Source organism: Mobula hypostoma, chromosome 3 (assembly GCF_963921235.1).
Source record: "Mobula hypostoma chromosome 3, sMobHyp1.1, whole genome shotgun sequence".
Taxonomy (NCBI): domain Eukaryota; kingdom Metazoa; phylum Chordata; class Chondrichthyes; order Myliobatiformes; family Myliobatidae; genus Mobula; species Mobula hypostoma.
Window position 1 is genome coordinate 206,661,042 of NC_086099.1, and position 20,613 is coordinate 206,681,654.

Here is a 20,613-nt window from a genome sequence, read left to right on the forward strand (position 1 = left end):
CTGTGAAGTAACTTGGATCCACCCCAATTTGCCTATCGGAGCAACAGGTCCACAGCAGATGCCATCTCGTTGGCCCTTTACTCAACCCTGGAACATCTGGACAGCAAAGGTGCAAACATCAGGATGTCCTTTATCGACTACAGCTCAGCATTCAATACCATCACCTCCTCAAAACTAACCAATAAGCCCCAAGACCTTGGCCTCAAGACCACTTTGTGCAATTGGATCTTCAATTTCCTCACTTGCAGACCTTAGTCAATGTGGATGGGCAACAACATCTGATTTCCATCAGCACCACAAGTCTGTGTGCTTAGCCCCCTGCTTTACTCACTTTACGCTTATGAACATGTGGCTAAGCACAGATCCAAAGCCTTATTCAAGTTTGATGATGACACCATTGTCGTAGGCCAGATCAAAGATGGTGATGAATCAGCATACTGGAGGGAGATCGAAAATCTGGCTGAATGGTAACATAACAACAACATCTTACTCAATGTCAGCAAGACCAAGGAGCTGATTATTGACTTCAGGAAAAGAAAACCAGAGTCCATGTGTTATGGTTATTATTCTACAGATTTATTGAGTGTGCCCAGAAGAAAATGAATCTCAGGGTTGTATATGGTGACATATATGTACTTCGATAATAAACTGACTTTAAACTTTGAAATTTACTTTGAATCTTGATCAGCATGGACCAATTAGACTAAAAGGTCTGTTTTTGTGCTGTCTGTCTCTGTGACCAAGTGCTTTATCTTTGTGTTCTTCCTTTCTTCACTTTATTGGAGTGATCTGAATGTAAAATCCTTATGTGTTTTTTTCTGCAACTTTCTCCACTTTGGGTCTGAAGTACATGTGGTAACCCCGCAATCCTGTCTATCTTCAGAAGCAAAATACTGTGAAATTAGAAATCTGAGATAAAATACAAAGTGTTAGAAATACTCAAGCAAGTTGGACAACAACTTTGGAAAAGCATAATTAACATCTTAGATTTATGTCCTTCAGTCAGAAATTATTTGGATGAAACTTCTCCGACCTGAAACATTTCCCCAGTATTTCTCCATTTTCACAAAGTCACAATCAGAAAAAAAAGAGAAGCTGGAAATTTAAGGCAAAAGTAGAAAATGCTGGAAATAATCAGCAGGTAAAGCAGCATCTGTGTAATGATGAACAGAATCAGACTGGACACCCTAAAGATTTGTGGTCAATAACTTCTCAAAGACAAGGAGGAAATGAGACATTGTGGCCTGTGAACAAGGCAAAACAGACAGAAAGCAATCACATTGGAGATCAGACCAGCCTGAAATGTAGATGCTGTGTCTTTTCCACAGATGCGGCTTGACTTGATGAGCACAGTATATCCAGTATTGTCCATTTTTATTTTTCTCTGCAGATGCTGCCTGACCCACTGAGTGTTTCCAGTATTTTTATATTTACTTACTGTTGTGATCTGTGCTTGTTGAACTTGGAGACCTTGAAAGGTTTCTGGAAGCTTTTGTCTCTCATTTACCTATCTTCCCTTTATCCAAAAATATGTGTGTCACCCAGTACTTTTCAGTGTTTCTTTGTTTCTTTGAGTGACTTTTAATACCATCTCCACAATATTGACCTGAATTGATTGTCTGTTTTCTCCCTTACTGTAAGCATCCTTCATATTTACAACAATGGTATTATAAAGAGTATAACATGTAATCTATTGAAAATAACTCTTAGGAAAGACCCAACCAGCTAAGAAAGCGTCAGACCAAAACGTCAACTGTTCACTCTTTTCAATAGATGCTGCCTGACCTGCTGAGTTCCTCCAGCATTTTGTGTGTGTTGTTTTGGATTTCTAGCATCTTCAGAATTTCTCGTGTTCAGTTGCAATGATTTGAATGCAGGCTGATCCTACAGACAGAAGCAAAGTTGTTGGATAAGTAGAAGCACGGTTAATGTTTCAAGTTTCATGGGAAGTTCGTTAATTTGGAACGATAAGTTTCTCTCACAACAGATATATACTACTTGATCTTCTGAGTATATCTAGAATTTTCTATTTTTAATACATATTTTCAGTATCTTTGGTTTATTATTTGCTTTTCAGTAGATGGCTCATTAATTTGTTGCTCGCAGTTAGTGCAATTCCATTTCCTAAATCGGTGTCGTAGGATGTTTAACTGCTTCACCAGCTTTGCTAGGCATTAGACATCTCCTCCAATCATGTTCCTTTGGTGTAAAGGTTACCAGAACTCATACTTAGAGCTTCAGACTAATGTGCTGGATACTTGGCTTCAAATCCCATCGCTTCAGCTGGAATAATTAATTAATTAATTAAATCTGGAATGGAGTTCTGTTTTCAGTTACAATTAAACCACTAATTGTTTCCAAAATTCAACTGGCTTAGTAATGTCCTTCAGGGAAGGGAAACAGGAATCTGTCACCCTTATCCTGTCTGGTCGATTGGTCACTCCAGACTTGTTGGCTTTTTCTGCCAGTCTGCTCAGAGAGTAATCAGGACCGAACAATTGATACACCAAACTTGCCAGCAAGCTCTACTTCTTCTGGAAAAAGTATATTTAAAGGTTCCAATACACCACTTCTACAAAATAGAATTAGAAGCAGAGTCAGGTTTAATATCACTGGTGAAATTTGTTGTTTTGATGCAGCAGTACAGTGGATTCCAGTCAATTGGACCATTGGTTAACTGTGCAGCCATTTAGTTGGGACAACTCTTAAAGAACAAAAACAAATCGAGAAAACAGCCAGGATTCCCTTTTTTAAATTTTGGACAATACACCACTTAATTGGGACAGAAGACTGTGGCCGAACAGTTTCCAACTAGAATCACTCACATGCATTTGAGTGGCCATTAGACTCTACACTATGCTCAGAGTGAACAGTTTTGAAATAGCATTGGTTGCGTGTGTTTGTGTTCAAAAAGCAGTGATTTTTGTCACAGACGGTTGGTGAGAAAATAGCAGTAAGACGATTCAAAACTGTTTTGCTCACTATGGTTTCAAGCATTCAGTCTTGGACACAGCAGAAACGGCCATTAGACATTACGGCACAAACGGGTTTAAATAGCATCAGTTGCATATGCTTGTGTTATCTTTTCCATTTGAGCGGATGATGCCAATTCAAAAAGCAGTGAGTTTTGATCACTTTATTTTTTATTTTGACTATATGCAGGAAGGCAATGAAGGCAGTCCATTATCTGCAATAGGCATCTGCGCTCATTTTATTAATTTACAGTCAATCAAAACAACACGGCAGCAATGAATTCTTCTGTCAATAACTATTAATAACTAATACAAAATCCTATATTACTGTAGTATGGGTAGTGTTCTAATTTATTCTGTATTTAATTTAAATGCTTAATTAGTTACTCAGAAGGTAATTTGCCTTTGTTATGCCTTTTAACTATTTCCATGAAACTTCGGCTAATGGGGACAGCTGCATAATGTACTGGTTCCTATGGGTCCCAATTAACCAGCACATATTTTATATAAAAAAGGCATCCGTTAGTCTTGCGAGACCATGGATCTGCACCTGGAAAGTCTTCACTCTCCAGGGCGCAGGCCTGGGCAAGGTTGTATGGAAGACCAGCAGTTGCCCATGCTGCAAGTCTCCCCTCTCCACGACATCAATGTTGTCCAAGGGAAGGGCATTAGGACCCATACAGCTTGGCACCAGTGTCGTCGCAGAGCAATGTGTGATTAAGTGCCTTGCTCAAGGACACAACACGTTCCCTCGGCTGGGGCTCGAACTCACGACCTTCAGGTTGCTAGTCCAATGCCTTAACCACTTGGCCATGTGCCCGCACATATATTTTACATATGTATTCATATAGTGTGGATAGTCAGAGGCGTTTTCCCAGGGCTGAAATGGCTGCCACAAGAGGGCACAGGTTTAAGGTGCTTGGGAGTAGGTACAGAGGAGATGTCGGGGTACGTTTTTTACCCAGAGAGTGGTGAGTGCGTGGAATAGGCTGCCAGCAATGGTGGTGGGGGTGGATACGGTAGGGTCTTTTAAGAGGCTTTTGGATAGGTACATGGAGCTTAGAAAAATAGAGGGCTATAGGTAAGCCTAGTAATTTCTAAGGTAGGGACATGTTTGGTACAACCGAAGGGCCTGTATTGTGCTGTAGGTTTTCTATGTTCCTTTATATATAAGCTAAGTAGTGCAAAAGGAGCTCAAAAAAAATTAGGTAGTGTTCACGGGTTGGTGAATTGTCTGTTCAGAGATCTGGTAGCACAGAAATAGATGGAGGTCCTGGTGTGGGATTTGAACACACAATCTTTCAGTTGAGTTATTTTATCAAAAGCTTATTCTCAGCATGTTCATGGATGGGTAATATCAACAGACTGTATCACTGGGAATTGTAATTGTTTCCTACCGTATTGTGTTGGTTGGGAATGTTTTGTGTTAGCAGAGAAAATTAAAACTAGAGAAAAGTTTTGCCTAACTGTTTTGATGAATTATAATGGAGATGGTTGCAAAAAGAATCAATCAGAGAAGAATTAAGCACAAACTAGTGGATTCACCCTCAGTCAGTTTGATTGTCCATCCTTGTGAGACCCGGCTGACTTTTAATAGGAGGGAAATTGTGCAGGTTCCAAGGTGTGTGAATAAACTGTCCTGCTAGATGACTTTACAGGAGGTAAGGTACATTCAACCCCAGAGATCTAACCAGCAAGGAAGAATTGATGCACAAACTTGACAATACAGGTCAAAATGTCAGAAGCCTAAAGGCAAGCACACAAAACTGTGAAGATCACAAGTAGAATTTCAACCTCTACCTACAAAGTGTAGTAATATATTTCCATGGAAACAAGGAGATCTGAGTCCACTGTACCGTTAATGGAGGACAGGCCATTCATAGACGTATTTTCTTATGACACAAAGGCTGCTCGTATTCATGCCGACATTCTCATCAGTCTAATATTTCCTCTATTGCCCGCCGAGTGATTCTCTCTTACATCTCTCAACTTGCTCTAACTATCCACAGTTGAAAGCCTTCTTCCTGCTCTTGCTCTTCAGTGTCTCATTCTTTCTATTCACATGCCCAAATAGAAGTTCCCCTGACACGCATGCCAATCATTGGGATCATGGCATGCAGTTCCTGTGGGGGAATCTGTTGCAATGGCATTGCAGTTAAGACTGAAAGAAGAATAATCATTAGAACAAACACAGAATGAGCCTGGTTTATACTTTATTTCATTTGCTTTATCTTCAAGGTAAAACTACCAAAGCTCATATGTTTCTGATACTTGGAGACACTGTAGAAAATGCACTTGGAGTATTATCAACAGTTTTGGGCCCTATATCTCAGAAAGGATATGTTGTCATTGGAGAATCCAGAGGAGGTTCATGAGGATGATTCTGGGAATGAAGGGGTTAACATATGATGAGCATTTGTCAGCTTTGGACCTGTACTCACTGCAATTTAGAAGAATGCGTAGAAATCTCAATGAAGCCTACCAAATGTTGAAAGGACTAGAAAAGGTGGATGTGGATAGGATGTTTTCTACGGTGGATGTATCCAGAACTAGAAGGCACAGCCTCAAAATTGAGGCGTGACCTTTTAGAACAGAGGTAAGGAGGAATTTTTTTTTAGCCAGAGAGTAGTGAGTATGTGGAATGCTCTTCCAAAGACTACGGTGGAGGCCAAGTCCGTGGTATGTTTAAGGTGGAAGTTGGTAGTTTTCTGATCAGTCGGGCCATCAAAGGATATGGTGAGAAAGTAGGTGTGTGGGGTTGAGTGGGATCCAGGATCGGCCATGATGGAATGGTGGAGCAGACTCAATGGGCTGAATGGCCTAATTCTGCTCCTATGTCTTATGGCCTTATGGCCTCAGCTTCTGTAACTATTGACCTAAGGCAGGGATTCCCAACCTTTTTTATTCCAATGACCAATACCATTAAGCAAGGGGTCCGTGGATCCCAGGTTGGGAGCCCCTGGATTAAGGTAAGCAATAGAAGGTTTGGAGAAGACTTGAAGAATATTATTCATATATTGGATGTTTGAAATTTGGGATAGCCTTGATGGAAGCAGTGTTCTAGATTTCAGATACCCTCTGCATATCAAAATTTATGAAGTACTAGATGAGCACTTGTGACACCAGAGTAGTGAAGGCCACAGGCCAAGTGCTGGAAAATGGGATCACTGCAGAACAGTGCACAGGGGGCAGCTTGAGCACAAAGGGCTGAAGGTCCTGATTCCGTTTTAAATGACTCAGTCAGTAAGGAACATAACATCTTTTTCTCAAAGGCCTTCATCCGTGTTGATAAATATTAGAGCGTCATGGAAAATTACAGCATGGGCCAGCTTGCCTGTGAATGATTAAAATTAAATAATAATGCTCTGTGTTTTATTAACCGAGATTAAGTCAGAGAAAATATGGAGTACGCAATGACCTGAAACCCACCTTGCCTTCTTTTCTGTTTTGTAACAGAGTGAGGACATTCAGTCGGACTCCTCTTTAGAAGTGCTCCCGCCTAGAGTCCGAGGGCGAGGACCATCAGACCATTTCCACGCGTCCCTTCATCCGTTCACTGGCAAGAAGCACCAGCAGCTTCGTATCTTCAGCCCATCACAGCAGCAGGAACCCCTTGGGGGTGAGGCCCTCGACAAGGCACAACTGGCCGCTCTGCTGGAGGATTACATGGCACGGAAGCTGGCTGTGAAGTCGGCTGAGAGGGGAAGCCGTTTGTCAGTCAAGAAAGGTGTTCTGGTTCATGAGGCTTTGACTCCCCCGAGGAAGGAACAGGAGGAAGGGCCAAGCAAGGCCAGAAGCAGGCTACTTGATTGGGAAATGGATGGCCAGCATCTCGGAGTGAAAGAAGAGAAAATGCCATTGAGCCCCAGTAGGATCAGAGGAAAAGACCCATTGAGTCACCTGGATGGTATGAACAAATAAGTAAATGATTGTATTTAACTTTAGAGATTTGGAATCTATTAAGGATATTTATCATAGAGCCATGGAATATTAAAACACGGGAGCCATTTGGTCCAACAGATGTGTCTCTGACTGAACCATCTGTTTAGTCCCTCTCTCTCTCCTCAATGCACTTACATTTTATTTTCTTCCTCGTGTGTTTATTCAGTTCTGGTTATGATATTTCACTCTGCCTCTGCCTGACAACATGTTGGCAGGTAAACTGCAAAACAGTGAACCCCTATAAGGTCTTTTGGAGCCAATCAAAGAGAGAATTAGACCATTCTGTTTGTTGGAGAGTTCTGTTTCCAATGTCAACAATTCAGTTTTGAAGGAAACTTGCATCTGTAAGCAATGTTCCCTCTAATTTTTAGTAGTCAGTGTGCACAAAAATCTTATGTTGTGCAAATTTTTTTCCTGTGATGAAAGTACGTGCGCACTGAATGTACACATGGCACAGTTTATGTAGGCTTACAAAATATTTGATATAAAACTACACAGAATAGCAACAAAATAACATACATATTTAAGTCACTAGTTAACAGAAACATTTAGCTAAAAGACTATTTTCAATAAGTATAATTATTAATTACTACATTATTTTAGGTAACTAACCTTTTGTGCGCACATTAATTTCCTTTGTGCACTGGTTGAAAAACGTGTGTGCACGCGCACACGAGCGCAGCTTAGAGGGAATTTAGTCTGTAAGGTATTTCATTATGCATTTACTGGGACTCAGTTGTATGATTAGTGCTTTGAGTGATTTCCCAGTGTGGGTTCCTACACGTGCTCCACATTGAATAAAGCACATTCTTAAACCATATATTAAAAGCTTGCTTCTATGTCAAAGGGTATGCTCAGTATTTGTTCCTCTTATTTCAATGAGCACACTATGTGTTGTAAGCTAACGGGCGGGACTTGAGAAATGGGAATTCGAAATGGCCATGAACTAGCACAGACATGATAGGCCAAAGGTCCTCCCTTTGCATCCTAAATTACTGTAGGTTGGCTGATCTATTGTGCTTTATTGTGTATCCTGTGATGCTGATGTTAAGAGACTTGGGTTATTCTTCCACTGAAGTTATTGGTTTATTATTGTCACACGTACTGAGATAAGTGAAAAATTTAGTTTTGCAAGCCATGCATATAGACTATTCCATACATACATTGACCGTGTTGATTGCTCAGTAGTATATCTTACTGTACATGCTACGTATTACAAATTGCTATTACTTGCACATTGCACATTCAGACAGAGTTGTAACATAAAGATTGTTCCTCCTCACGTATGTGAAGGATATAAGAAATAACATCAATTCAATACATAACTACATTGAGATAGTACAGGGAAAAGCAACAACCAGATGCGGAATATAATGTTATGGTTCCCTTTTATTGAGTACGTACAGTGCAGGAAGAAATAAGGTGGAGTCAAGAGTTACTGTTCAACAAATGAGGGGACCATTAATAACAGAAGAATAGAAGCTGTCCTTGAGCCTGGAAGTATATATTATTAACCCTTTGTATCTTCTGCCTGAGAGAAGGGTGGGAGAAGAGAGGAAGTCCGGGGTGGGAGTGGTTTTTGATTACACTAAGTGCTTTTCCAAGGCAGTGAGAAGCGTAGAGGGAGTCCATGGAGGGAAGGCTGGTTTTCATTGTGGGCTAAGCTCTGTCCACAACTCTCTGCATGTCTTAAGCAGAACAGTTGTGGACACTGCTCAGTCTATCATGAAACCCAACCTATTTACCACAATCCGGCCATCATGTTTTCCAGTATTGCCTGAGGCACTCTGACCAAATGTGACAACGACCCACTTGTGTTCTTCATTACTAGATCTGTCTTTATTTCCATTCCGTTTCCGAACAGAGAGTTTCATTCAGTCAGTGGTCCAGCAGCTGGGGGCAGAGCACATGGATCTGGACAGCATGAATTCCAACCAGCTGGATGCACTGTCCAGTGTCATAGCCGATGCTCTCCAGGTGGTGGACGATGACAGGAACAGTGGAGGGGCCAAAGGCAGCCAAGAAGCCCAGCAGAAGGAAGAAGAGGAAACCTTTAACAGGGATGAAATCATCCAGGGTAGGAAGAACTCACTCTCACATAGCACTATGCTTTACTACTTCGAGGATTTTGCAGTACCAATGGCTATGGATAGTAGGAGGTATGACCTGATCCTAGACAAGTTGGGGAAAACTTCATGAATAGGTTTGGGGCATTTACTCCACAATTAGCAAGCAATGGCTGAACTCCACCTATCTACGCACACCAAAATTCCTCTTTGGGTAATATTTATCAATCTAAATTGTTCGGACATGTTTTGCTAGGCTTTGTTGTGTTTGCCACCAGAAAGACCAAACCCCGATGCTCAACTTCTTGATTTTGATTCCTAAAAGGCTTCTGTGCTATCTAGTCCACATACAATTTATAAGATCATAAGATGAGGCCCTCAAATAGTCAGGGTAGACCATGGATATTGCATCCTAGCTGTCTATGTGATACGCAAGCTGGTATGCAAGCTAGAGCAGTATGATATGGAGAGCAAGCTGTGGCCCATTCAGCAGGCTCCCCCTCTCCACACAGCTGATAAATCCAAAGGAATGACAGAGACTGATACAGTTTGGCACCAGCACGAGTTGCCAGTCAGCATTGAACTCAACGTAGGACTGCCTTAGGGACTCCAGCTCCGGATTTTTCCTCAGGGTTTACTCCTGAAGCCTTCCCCATGAGTGGGTATGGCCGCAAGCAGCTGTGGTTTGAGGTCAGAGTATTCCTTAGATGAACTGTCAACCACAGCTGGCCAGCCCCATCTGCCCGAAGCGACTGGTTTTAAGGCACCAGTAACCTGCCTTTGCCCCTTCTCCTGTCAGTAGAAACAGTTCTGCCAAGCTTAGTAGCTAATCCACACATGAAGGCCGGGATCCAGACATGGTTGTCAGGGACTATTTGAGACGCACAATATTGGGAGCATTTAATAGGTGGTGGGAGCTTATCCCCACTTCCTTCCCTGGTGGTGAGAACCTTAAGGAACCAAATCATAAGATATAGGACCAGATTTAGGCTATATGGCTCATTGGGTCAATCATGGCTGACCTTTTTTCAACCTGCCTTCTCCATAGCTCTTAACTCCTTTACCAATCCCGAACCTATCAATCTTGGCCTTAAATACACCAATGACTTGGCCTCCATTGCTCTTAGTATGGTGTATTTAAGGAAGAAATTAGTAGGTTCTCGATTGTTAAATGAATTATGAGAGAACAACATTGAAGAGAAACAACTTTTGATTATATGGTAAAGGGACAATTTAACCATCTAGAAAATAAGAACAATGCCAATGTAATTTAACTGTTGAAGGATTCTGATAAAAATTTATTTCAGATTCAGATTTATTTATCACATACATATCGAAACATACAGGGAAATGTGTCATTTGCGTTAACAACCAAATCTATGCTGTGTCAGCCCACAAGTGTTGCCACACATCCTAGCGCCAACACAGCATGCTCACATTGTTCCACAGAACAACACAAATAGCAACAACAACAAAACAGCACAACAAGTGCCTTTCCCATCCCACTCAGCCTCCCAGCCACTCACTTGCCATATCCAGGCCGGCCTCCAACCCCAGGACAGGCCACATCCAAGCCTCCAGTCCTTGTGCACAAATTCTCTGACTAGCAGACATTTGTAAGCTTTGCCTCATAAATTTGTCTCTTTTTTAATACTTCAGCACTATTTGCCACGTTGCCTGCCTTTTGTCATTGGGGAAATTAATAATTAGGACTTCTGAAGGAACTGGAGCTCGATAGTTGTCGCTAGTCAATCTGACAGCCGAGTCTCTCTGCCCTTTCTATTGTTGATCATGCATCTGCTCACCTGGTAAAAATGCAGCAAAATTATTTTCTCAATAATGTGAAAGTAAACTGGAAATTTCTTTTAAAAAGTGGAAAAGTTTTTGAATCATTTGAGAATAGCATCTGCTACAGGCAATGATTGCATATGTCTCCAACAGGCCTAGTTAGTTTGCAGCTCATCAGAGGAGGCAGTGCACAGAGACAATCATTCGTTCTGGACTTTGTTGATACCACTGGTAGCGCTCCGTCCGAAAGGTTTGAAGATGGGCTCCAGCAGGCCAGAGAGGCCTAGTCTAGAATACTGAACCAAACAACCGACGTTGAAGATATAACTAAACTGTGAGCAATTGCTAGCAAGAGCATAAAAAATTAGGAGCAGGAATAGGCCACTCGGCCTCTCAAGCCTGCTCTACCATTCAATATTATCATGCCTGCGTACATACATGTGTATATACATCTACTGATGCTTCCGGACACATCTTCAGTGATGTTCTTGGAATCTTTGGGTGTTTTGGGTCTTTCAACATCATACAACCTCCTCCAGGTGACCCACCCGGGGCTGATCAGACCCCAGCTTGTGTCCAGATGGCTAGCTACTTATGACTCCATGGCTCCCCTCTTTTGAGCCGCAGCCATCTTGAGGCCCTCTCTGCCGCATAGGTGGTACTGCGGATGGCTCTCCTCTTCCTCTCTCCCTCGATGCCCAAAATGCTGAAGGCTCTAACTAAGGAACAGGCTGCGAATCCCCTACAACCAACCTCCACTGGGAGACACATCGCTCTCCATCCAGCCTGCTGACAGTTGCTGACCAGTCCTGCGTACTTGGAGATCTTCCTTTCAAAGGCCTCTTCCAAGCTATCTTCCCATGGAACTGTCTAATATATGCTGTCCTCAAGTTCCTCATAACCCTCAAATCCTCATTTTTTTAAATATTTATCTAACTGCACGCTAAATATGTGTGAAAATATGGCATCTACCACCCTCAGGAAGAGAATTCTAGAGACTCACCATCTTGTGAGAGAAGAAATATCTGTGTACCTCAGACATCCACCCTGCAAAAACTCATTTCAGGGAGGTCTCAACCTCATTTTAGGGAGGTCTCAACTGGAAGTTTCAACCTCATAGCAGTCTGTGTCAATGAATTTGTTAATTTTGCAAGACATCAGATTCACAAGTAAATATGAGATGACTTCTGGTTCTCACTCTTTGACTCAAAATATGAAATAAAGGCTGGCCATTGGTGGAGCAGATGATCCAAACCTTTTCCTAAAGAAAGCCAGCGTGTAGGACAATACTTTTGTACTCTCTGCTGGGCAACATTGCAGAACTCTTGAAACTATTTTAGGTCTTCTCTTCGTTTGGAACTTTTCTCAAAGTACTAGTATTAGATATGCTAATGAATGAACGACACCTGTTAAACTCACCTCAACATGTCTTTTACAGTCATTTAACCCACCATGGGCAATAGAAAAGTCACTGTTGCAAACAGTGCAGCGAGCAACACTGTCATTATTTTTGACCCCTATTAGGCAGGGGTACACCAGTGTAGTCTGGTGTGATGTACGTTTTATATTTTCTTTTGTGGAACACTCTGCCATGGCGCTTCAGGACATTAAACTGAATTGATGGACAATGAAAGAGAGAGAGAGGCCGACTATAAAGCCTGCCCACAGAGAAAACTGATAGGTCTACTTAGCACAAAGAGAGACCCATCAGGATGCTCTCTCTGTCATTCTCTCGCTACATCTTTCATTCTCATTCTCTCTCTCTCTCTCTCTCCCCGCACCCCCCCCCCCCGGCTCGCTCGCTCTCAAAAAAATCGATTTCCGGGATATTGTATGTAATTTGCAGGCGTCAGGGAGCCACTATCAATATGCAGGAGACTCCCAGAACTTACGGAAGATGTGGGATGTCTGGTACCTTAGCTTCAAATGACTGGCTTTTTAAAAATATAGCTATGTCTCCTTATTAGATTGGAGATGAAGAGGAATTTCTTCAGCCAGAGGGTGAATCTGTGTTGAATTCTTTGCCACAGGCAGCTGTGGAGGCCAAGTCTTCATGTATATTTAAGGCAGAGGTTGATAGATTTTTGATTGGCCAGGGCCATGAAGGGATACGGGGAGAAGACTGAAGATTGAGGCTGAGAGGAAAATTGGATCAGCCATGATGAAATGGCGGAGCAGACTCGATGGGCCAAATGGCCTAATTCTGTTCCTATATCTTAAGGTCTTATTCCTGACTCTCCCACTTGTGGAGCCATCTCAATATTTATCCTATTATGTCTCCTGAGGATGGTAGCAGACTACAGTTGACAACAGTTGTCTTAAGACAGTCACTGTGAAACAGAAGCAGATTTGGTAATCCTCCATGTTTTTCAGTTAGCTTCTGTTACAATCAAGGTGACCTTTGTACAATGTATCAGTGCAGACAGACTGGTCACTTCTGCAACTTGTACGATGGGTATTAGCAGCCGAAATGATGTGGAATGTTAAATCAAGAGAATATTAATGACACCATTATGAGAGCCCTAGTGTTGAGTGAGAATGTGCACTGAACTGGGACATTGAACTGATGGAGTCGGGCTCTCCCAGGTAAAATAGTGCAGAACAGAATTGAACAGAGTGTTTCATTTCATCCTCATTTTAACAGCAATCATGCTTTTACCAAGTTTTTGGTGCCTGACATAATGCAGCCAGCAGCTGTTTATGAGGACAAACGTGAAAGGCAATGTAATGTGGTGCAGATCTGATTGAGAGAATCCCAAAAGGAAGCGTCAGCTCTGTACCATTGTGCTATAAAACAATAGGAACATTAATGCAGGACTGCTGGCTCATTGAGAATCAGAATCATATCCACAGGCTTCTTCAGTGCAATGTGGGCTGGCAGCCTGAACACTCTGGGCTTTAGGGAATGGACAATCTTTGTAGTTTGTCATTATCCTAATCACAGCTGTCCGGAGCTACTGGTGTTGCGTCTGCAGCTCATTGGCCAAATGTGACCTTGGAGCTCTAAAATCCAGACCGTGCTCTTTTATTTGGACTTGTTCTGTTTCATTGGAAGCTAGGTCTGTTAGAACGTTGTAGGTATGGAGGCTTGGACTGGGGGAAATGCTTGCCTTGCTTTAAAGATAAATCCAAAATTATAACCCTAAGGTTTACGGAAAACATGCAAAGATTAATAAGAACAACTAAATAGGTTCTCCAAAAGTATCACATCAGTCACATGCAATATATTAGCAGTTTTGTACAAATATAGAACATAGAAAATAGAATAGTACAGCACAGTTCAGGCCCTTCAGCCCACAATGTTGTGCTGACCCTCAAACCCTGCCTCCCATATAAGCCCCCACCTTAAATTCCTCCATATACCTGTCTAGTAGTCTCTTAAATTTCACTAGTGTATCTGCCTCCACCACTGACTCAGGCAGTGCATTCTGCACACCAACCACTGAGTTAAAAACCTTCCTCTAATATCGCCCTTGAACTTCCCACCCCTTACCTTAAAGCCATGTCCTCTTGTATTGAGCAGTGGTGCCCTGGGGAAGAGGTGCTAGCTGTCCACTCTATCTTTTCCTCTTAATATCTTGTATACCTCTATCATGCCTCCTCTCATCCTCCTTCTCTCCAAAGAGTAAACCCTAGCTCCCTTAATCTCTGATCATAATGCATACTCTCTAAACCAGGCAGCATCCTGGTAAATCTCCTCTGTACCCTTTCCAATGCTTCCACATCCTTCCTATAGTGAGGCAACCAGAACTGGACACAGTACTCCAAATGGAGTTTGTCCTTCCAAAGTGTACCACCTCACACTTCTCCGGGTTGAACTCCATCTGCCACTTCTCAGCCCACTTCTGCATCCTATCAATGTCTCTCTGCAATCTTTGACAATCCTCTACACTATCTACAACACCACCAACATTTCTGTCGTCTGCAAACTTGCCAACCCACCCTTCTACCCCCACATCCAGGTCATTAATAAAAATCACAAAAAGTAGAGGTCCCAGAACGAATCCACCTGGCCAAACTTCTCTGGATCCCATGCCTTCTGACTTTCTGAATAAGCCTACCGTGTGGAACCTTGTCAAATGCCTTACTAAAATCCATGTAGATCACATCCACTGCACTACCCTCATCTATATGTTGTTGCACTCTGCTATGCAGCACATTTACCACAATGAAAAAGGGAATCCTGTGTTCATTCATATACCTTTCAGGGTTCTGAAATGGTCCATCAGACAAAAACAAATACTCTCCACTATAAACTACAACCTCAACACAATTTTTTCTACTCAAAGCCCATTTTTTTGATTCCCTGACATAAAACAATACAGTACAGCACAGTGCAGGCCCTTCAGCCTACAATCTTGTGCCAAACCTTTAACCAACTGTAAGATCATTGTAACTCTCCCCTCTCACATGAAGCTCCATTTTTCTGTCATCCACGTGCATATCTAAATGTCTCTGACATATCTGCTTCTGCCACCACCACTGGCATGCACCTACCACTTTCTGTGTAAAATTTAAAAAAAAACCTTCCTCTAACATTCCCCTATACAGTCCTCCAAACACCGTAAAGTTACAGCCACTCATATTAGCTATTTCCGCCCTGGGAATAAGTGTCAGGTTGTCCAGACTTTCAATGCCTCTTACCATCTTCCACATCTCTATCAAATGTCTAATGATCTGATGACTTCTGACTTGAACTAGACTCGAGTAGATCCACAACAGACAATGGATTTGGTATGAAATGTGGGGAATACCAGCACTGTGTTTGGCTTACTACCACATGAGGTTTTGTGCAGTTTATTCAATGGCCTATAGCAGTGGGTGAAAGTTGGAGGGAGTGTGGAGGGTAAAGCACAGAGCCTACAATATTTGAATATCCTTTTATCTATTTTTTTTTCTGGTTTACCAGTAAAACATTTTAATACGAATGCTATCTTTTATATTTATAGGAAAACAGGCTGATGACATAAATGAAAGGATTTCTATACAGGTTTGTAGAATATTATATTTTTGAGCAGTGATCTATTTTAGAGAACAGATACATTTTGAAATGTGAGTTGTGAACATTTAAGAGATGCGTTATGTCCCTCCTGATTTGGTTTGCTTCTTGATTTCTAGCCACTTGATCTCATTGCTTAATTGTAAGTTTACAGCTGTTGTTGATTACTGATTATTGCATTGTTAAGCAATTAACTTTTGACAACAGCTGCACATTGCTACAAATTACAATGAAATGTCCAGTGTAAGATTTTTAAAAATAAAAAAATGCTTAACACTAAATTGCCATTGAACCAAAAACTATTGATAGGGACATGAATGGAAGTTCCAATCTACATTATTTTCTGGAGTAACACACACAAAATGCTGGAGGAACTCTGCAGGTTCAAGCAGCATCTGTGAAGATGAAACCCTTCAGGTCTTAGTCCAGAATTGTTCACTTACCTCCATAGATGCTGCCTGATTTGCTAAGTTTCTCCAGCTTTTTGTGTTGCTCCAGATTTCCAGCATCGGTAGTCTCTCTTGTGTCTACATTATTTCCTGTATTTACATGTTATATCACCCTGAAAGTAAATAGGCTGATTGATTTTGACTGAGACGATGGGATGATAGAAGTCAAAAACAAACTGCAGGAGGAACTCAGCAGATCAAACAGAATCTGTAGGGGTAAAGAGATGAAGATTGGTTCCATCTACCCTTCATCTCACCTTAATGATTCCTATTATTAGATCACTTTACTTATCAGATCACAGCATTTATACTTTTACTTATCAGATTACATTGTCTGATTACAGCACAAGTTCATAAGACATAAGAGCAGAATTAGGCCATTCAGCCCATCGAGTCTGCTCCACCATTCCATCATGGCTGATCCCAGATCCCACTCAACCCCAGACACTTGCCTTCTCACATATCCTTTGATGCCGTGACCGATCAGGAAACTATCAACTTCTGCCTTAATTGTACCCATGGACTTGGCCTCCACCTTTGTTCTTCGGCCTTTGTCTCTACTTTCATCCTTTCTTCCCCCCACTTGACTCCATCTGCCTTTCCTCCCATTGCCTTTTTCTTCCTAGTGCCCACCTGTCTCTATCTCCCAACTCTATCTCTACCCCTCTACACCTGCCCCTCCTTGGTCTACCTATCCCCTAGCAGCCCATCTCAGTCATTCCCCTCTTTAACTAGCCATCTTCCCTTTCTACTCTCAGTCCTGAAGCAGGGGTATTGGGGTCAACATCCCTCAAAGTTGCCGCACAAGTTGATAGGGTGCTTAAGGAGGCATATGATGTGTTGGCCTTTATCAGTCAGGGGTTTGAACTCAAACGCCACAGGTAACGTCGTAGCTTTGTAGAACTCTGGTTAGACCACACTTAGAGGATTGTGTTCAGGTCTGGTCACCTCATTATAGGAAGGCTGTGGAAGTTTTAGAGAGGGTGCAGAGGAGATTTACCAGGATGCTGCCCAGACTAATGAGCATATCTTACGAGAAAAAGCTGAGCAAGCTAGGACTTTTCTCTTTGGAGCAAAGGAGAATATGAAGTGACTTAACAGAGGTGTTAAAGATGATAAGAGACATAGACAGAGTGCTTTTTTCCTAGAGCAGAAATGGCTAATATAAGAGGGCATATTTTTAAAATGATTGGTGGATGCCAGAGGCAGGTTTTTTCACAGAGAGTGGGAAGTACATGGAGCACACTGCCAGGAATAGTGATAGAGGCAGATATATTAGAGATATCTAAGGGACTCTTAGATAGATGAAAGTCCCTGTAGGACTCTCCATGTAATAATTCACTATTTTACAACATTACCCACACTTTGCAGAGATAAAGAAGTTTTAATTGTCACTTAACAGCTAGATTATTTCACCCTTTCAGTGAAATTTCCTTTCTTCCATCCATTACCCTCTTCCATTGCAATTGTGCTAAAATATGGACAGTTTGTATTGCTAAACAACCCCTGTTTAATTATGAACTGCAGATGTTGGATATGCGAAATAAAACAAAAAGTGCTGGAGATACTTAGTTACATCACCGAAGAGAGAAAGAGTTCATGTTTCAGGACTCCCATTACCTCTTTTTTTTTTACAGCTGCATGGACCAACCATTGCTCTGAGCAGGAAATTTTTACACAGCCTGAAAACCGCACAGCACTTTAATAAAATATTATATAAAAGAAAATTCCAGCTGTGCGGCAACAAAGGCTATGTGCACGGGAGTATTTCAGTTACCGCGCGGCCATGCACCCGTGCAGCTTAGAGGGAAGCGTGCCCATTACCCTTACCTCCTATGTAGTGAAATTTATCTCCGTCGTCACTGTGCTTTTAGATGGGAAAAATTTCGAGGGTATGGTCTAAATCCAAGGTCTAGTTAAGATGAACACCTTGGTTGGCATGGACAATATGGGCTGAAAGATTGGTTTCCATGCTTTGTGACTATGACTTAACGACTCATCTTCTACAGCACTGATTCACAACCATTTGGAAAATGTTGTACTTCTTAATCTTGATCATCTGCTCATCCTGAGACCATACTCCCCGGATCTCTCCCCACCATAGAAAGCATCCTTACAATATCTGCCCTGCCAGGCTTCCTCTGAATCATACTATATACAATATTCAGCATTATGTTTTGCTATTGAGATTGGTTCACAGTCCAGCATATAGCTGGGTGTGAAGTGGGACCATTTCCTTTTCTGGAATTTGTAGACATGGTTAATATCACCACTTTAAAAAGAAGCGGTAATTACTCTGAGAATGAGAGATCTATCACTACATGGGATTTTTTTTTAACATAGATGCTCCCTTTATTACTGTACTATATCACTATTAAAATGAGACAGAGTACTTTTCTCTTTTAAATAAGCTTTCCATCATGTTAATGAACTGATTAAGGTTTTATAGTGTGGTTTCTAAGTGTTAAGTGAAGTTATTTAGTAACAGTATTTTGCACAGAAATTAGCTTGTTAGACATGCACACAAAGATGTGAATTTCATATTTCGTTACAAATGAGGTGGCGGCCATTGGGTTTCAGAGGCCAGGTCTCAGAGAAGTCTCATTATTACCCTTCCCCTACTTATTCCCCACTGCAACCTATTCTCTTTCATATACAGACCGTCTCCGCCCTAATTCTCCTTCCAATATACAAAATACTGGAGGCGCTCAGCATGGAGGGGAATAATAGCCAACAATACTAGAACCAATTTGCATTGACAATTAACTGATCAACAAGGGTATCTTCTGGATGTGGGAAGAAGGCTGAGCCTTTGCAGTTACAGTGAGAGTGTGCAGACTGGAAAGAATACCAGGGGTGTCGGGATCAAACTAGGTTACAGGAGCACCACTTGCTGTACCCCCATGTCAAACCTTAAATGCAACAACGCTGAAGAGGCACATAATGAACTGAATGCGTTGAGCAGGTGATAACAAAGAGGACGTTTTACTTCCATGTAGCACTTATCATTATAGTTTAATATTAACTAATCCTAATTAATCCTTGTCACAGCGGAAGATTCCCAACACAGAGGAGGTGAGCAGTGAAGAGAAGCAAATTCTTACTGAACTACTGGGTCTTGACCCCCTGTACATCAACCCGCAGGGAAACCAAATCAAAAGGTTTGGCTTCTCATCCAGTGGAACAGTTGGGATGGAAAATGTGAAAAGCAACACTATCACCAGAGAGGTGTCCAACGTCAGGAAGTCCGAAAGTGACATCCTTGGCTTAGATGAGTCAGATTTTGCCAGTCAGGAAACTGATGGGAATCCTTTGTATAGAGAAACTCAGAAGAAAAATTCCCAACTTGGAGACTTGAACCTGGAAGCAGAATCATCAAAAAATGATCTGTGTGGATATATTGTGACGTCGCAAAAGTAAGTATCTGCACTATCATGTTTTCAACAAAACAGTGAATTACATTGGCAGTTCTCCTAGACTGGCTTTGCTGTAGACCGATTAGAAATGACCGTCAAGAGAATGTGCTAGAAATACACAGCAGGTCGGGCTACGTCCATGGAGAGCTAACTCGGATAAACATTTCAGGTCCATGCTTTTCATAAGTAGCTGATAATCCCTCTCCCACAATTGGAGTACTCTGCACAATTACAGTCTATAAAGAGGATATATAGATCTTAGAAGAAATGTGAAGGGGATTCACAAAAGTGATAACCAGTGGATATAATAATAAGGCAAAGTAAATTATTGTTAATTACTCTGTCCTGAATCTCTGTCTCTGAAGACTCAGCGATAAGTCACACTGGTGATTTGCTAATTTGAGGGACTTCTTTGGATGAAGTGTTTTCTTTATTTGAATCTAGACAACATTTTATAGTACATTTGTATTTAAAGAGCTATCTTTTTGCTAGAACAAATAGTCCCAAATGTCTGCTCTTTCTCAATGGCTTTGCATATCTTTTCTTTTCTTAGAATCATGGAATCATTGAATCACTCAGTCTGATGTCTCCATGTCGTTCAGTGCGCGCCTTTCTCCATTAACTCCATCACCCCATCACCCAGCACCTGGACCATGGCTCTCTATGCCTGAATGTTCATCTGGACACTTTGTAAATGTCTCAGCTTCAACCCATCTCTCAGGCAGTGCATTCCAAGTACTCTTTACTCTGTGGGTGGAAAAGATCTCACTCATACTGTATCTCCTCCAACTCTCTTCCCCTTTACCCTCAACCTCTGTGTTGTAGCTTTATTTACCTCTGATATAAGGAATACAAGGATGTTGCTGGGCCTGGAAGACCTGAGTTATAAGGAAAGATTGAATAAGTTAGGACTGTATTTCTTAGAACATAGAAGATTGATAGGAGATTTGATAGAGGTATACAAAATTATGAGGGTTATAG

General features: G+C 41.6%; 1 protein-coding gene across 2 annotated transcripts in view; it reads left to right on the forward strand.

Annotated features, from left to right (window-relative positions):
* The window catches only part of ptprn2 (protein tyrosine phosphatase receptor type N2), a 1,069,199-nt gene that overhangs the window by 397,545 nt on the left and 651,041 nt on the right, over positions 1–20,613 (forward strand). Inside the window, exons 6-9 of one of the 2 annotated variants that reach the window (XM_063044415.1) lie at positions 6,429–6,879; positions 8,779–8,991; positions 15,718–15,758; positions 19,268–19,632. In XM_063044415.1, the coding sequence (XP_062900485.1) occupies positions 6,429–6,879; positions 8,779–8,991; positions 15,718–15,758; positions 19,268–19,632 (1,070 nt within the window). The remainder of the gene's footprint in view (positions 1–6,428; positions 6,880–8,778; positions 8,992–15,717; positions 15,759–19,267; positions 19,633–20,613) is intronic. The other variant, XM_063044416.1, reaches the window with a different exon arrangement.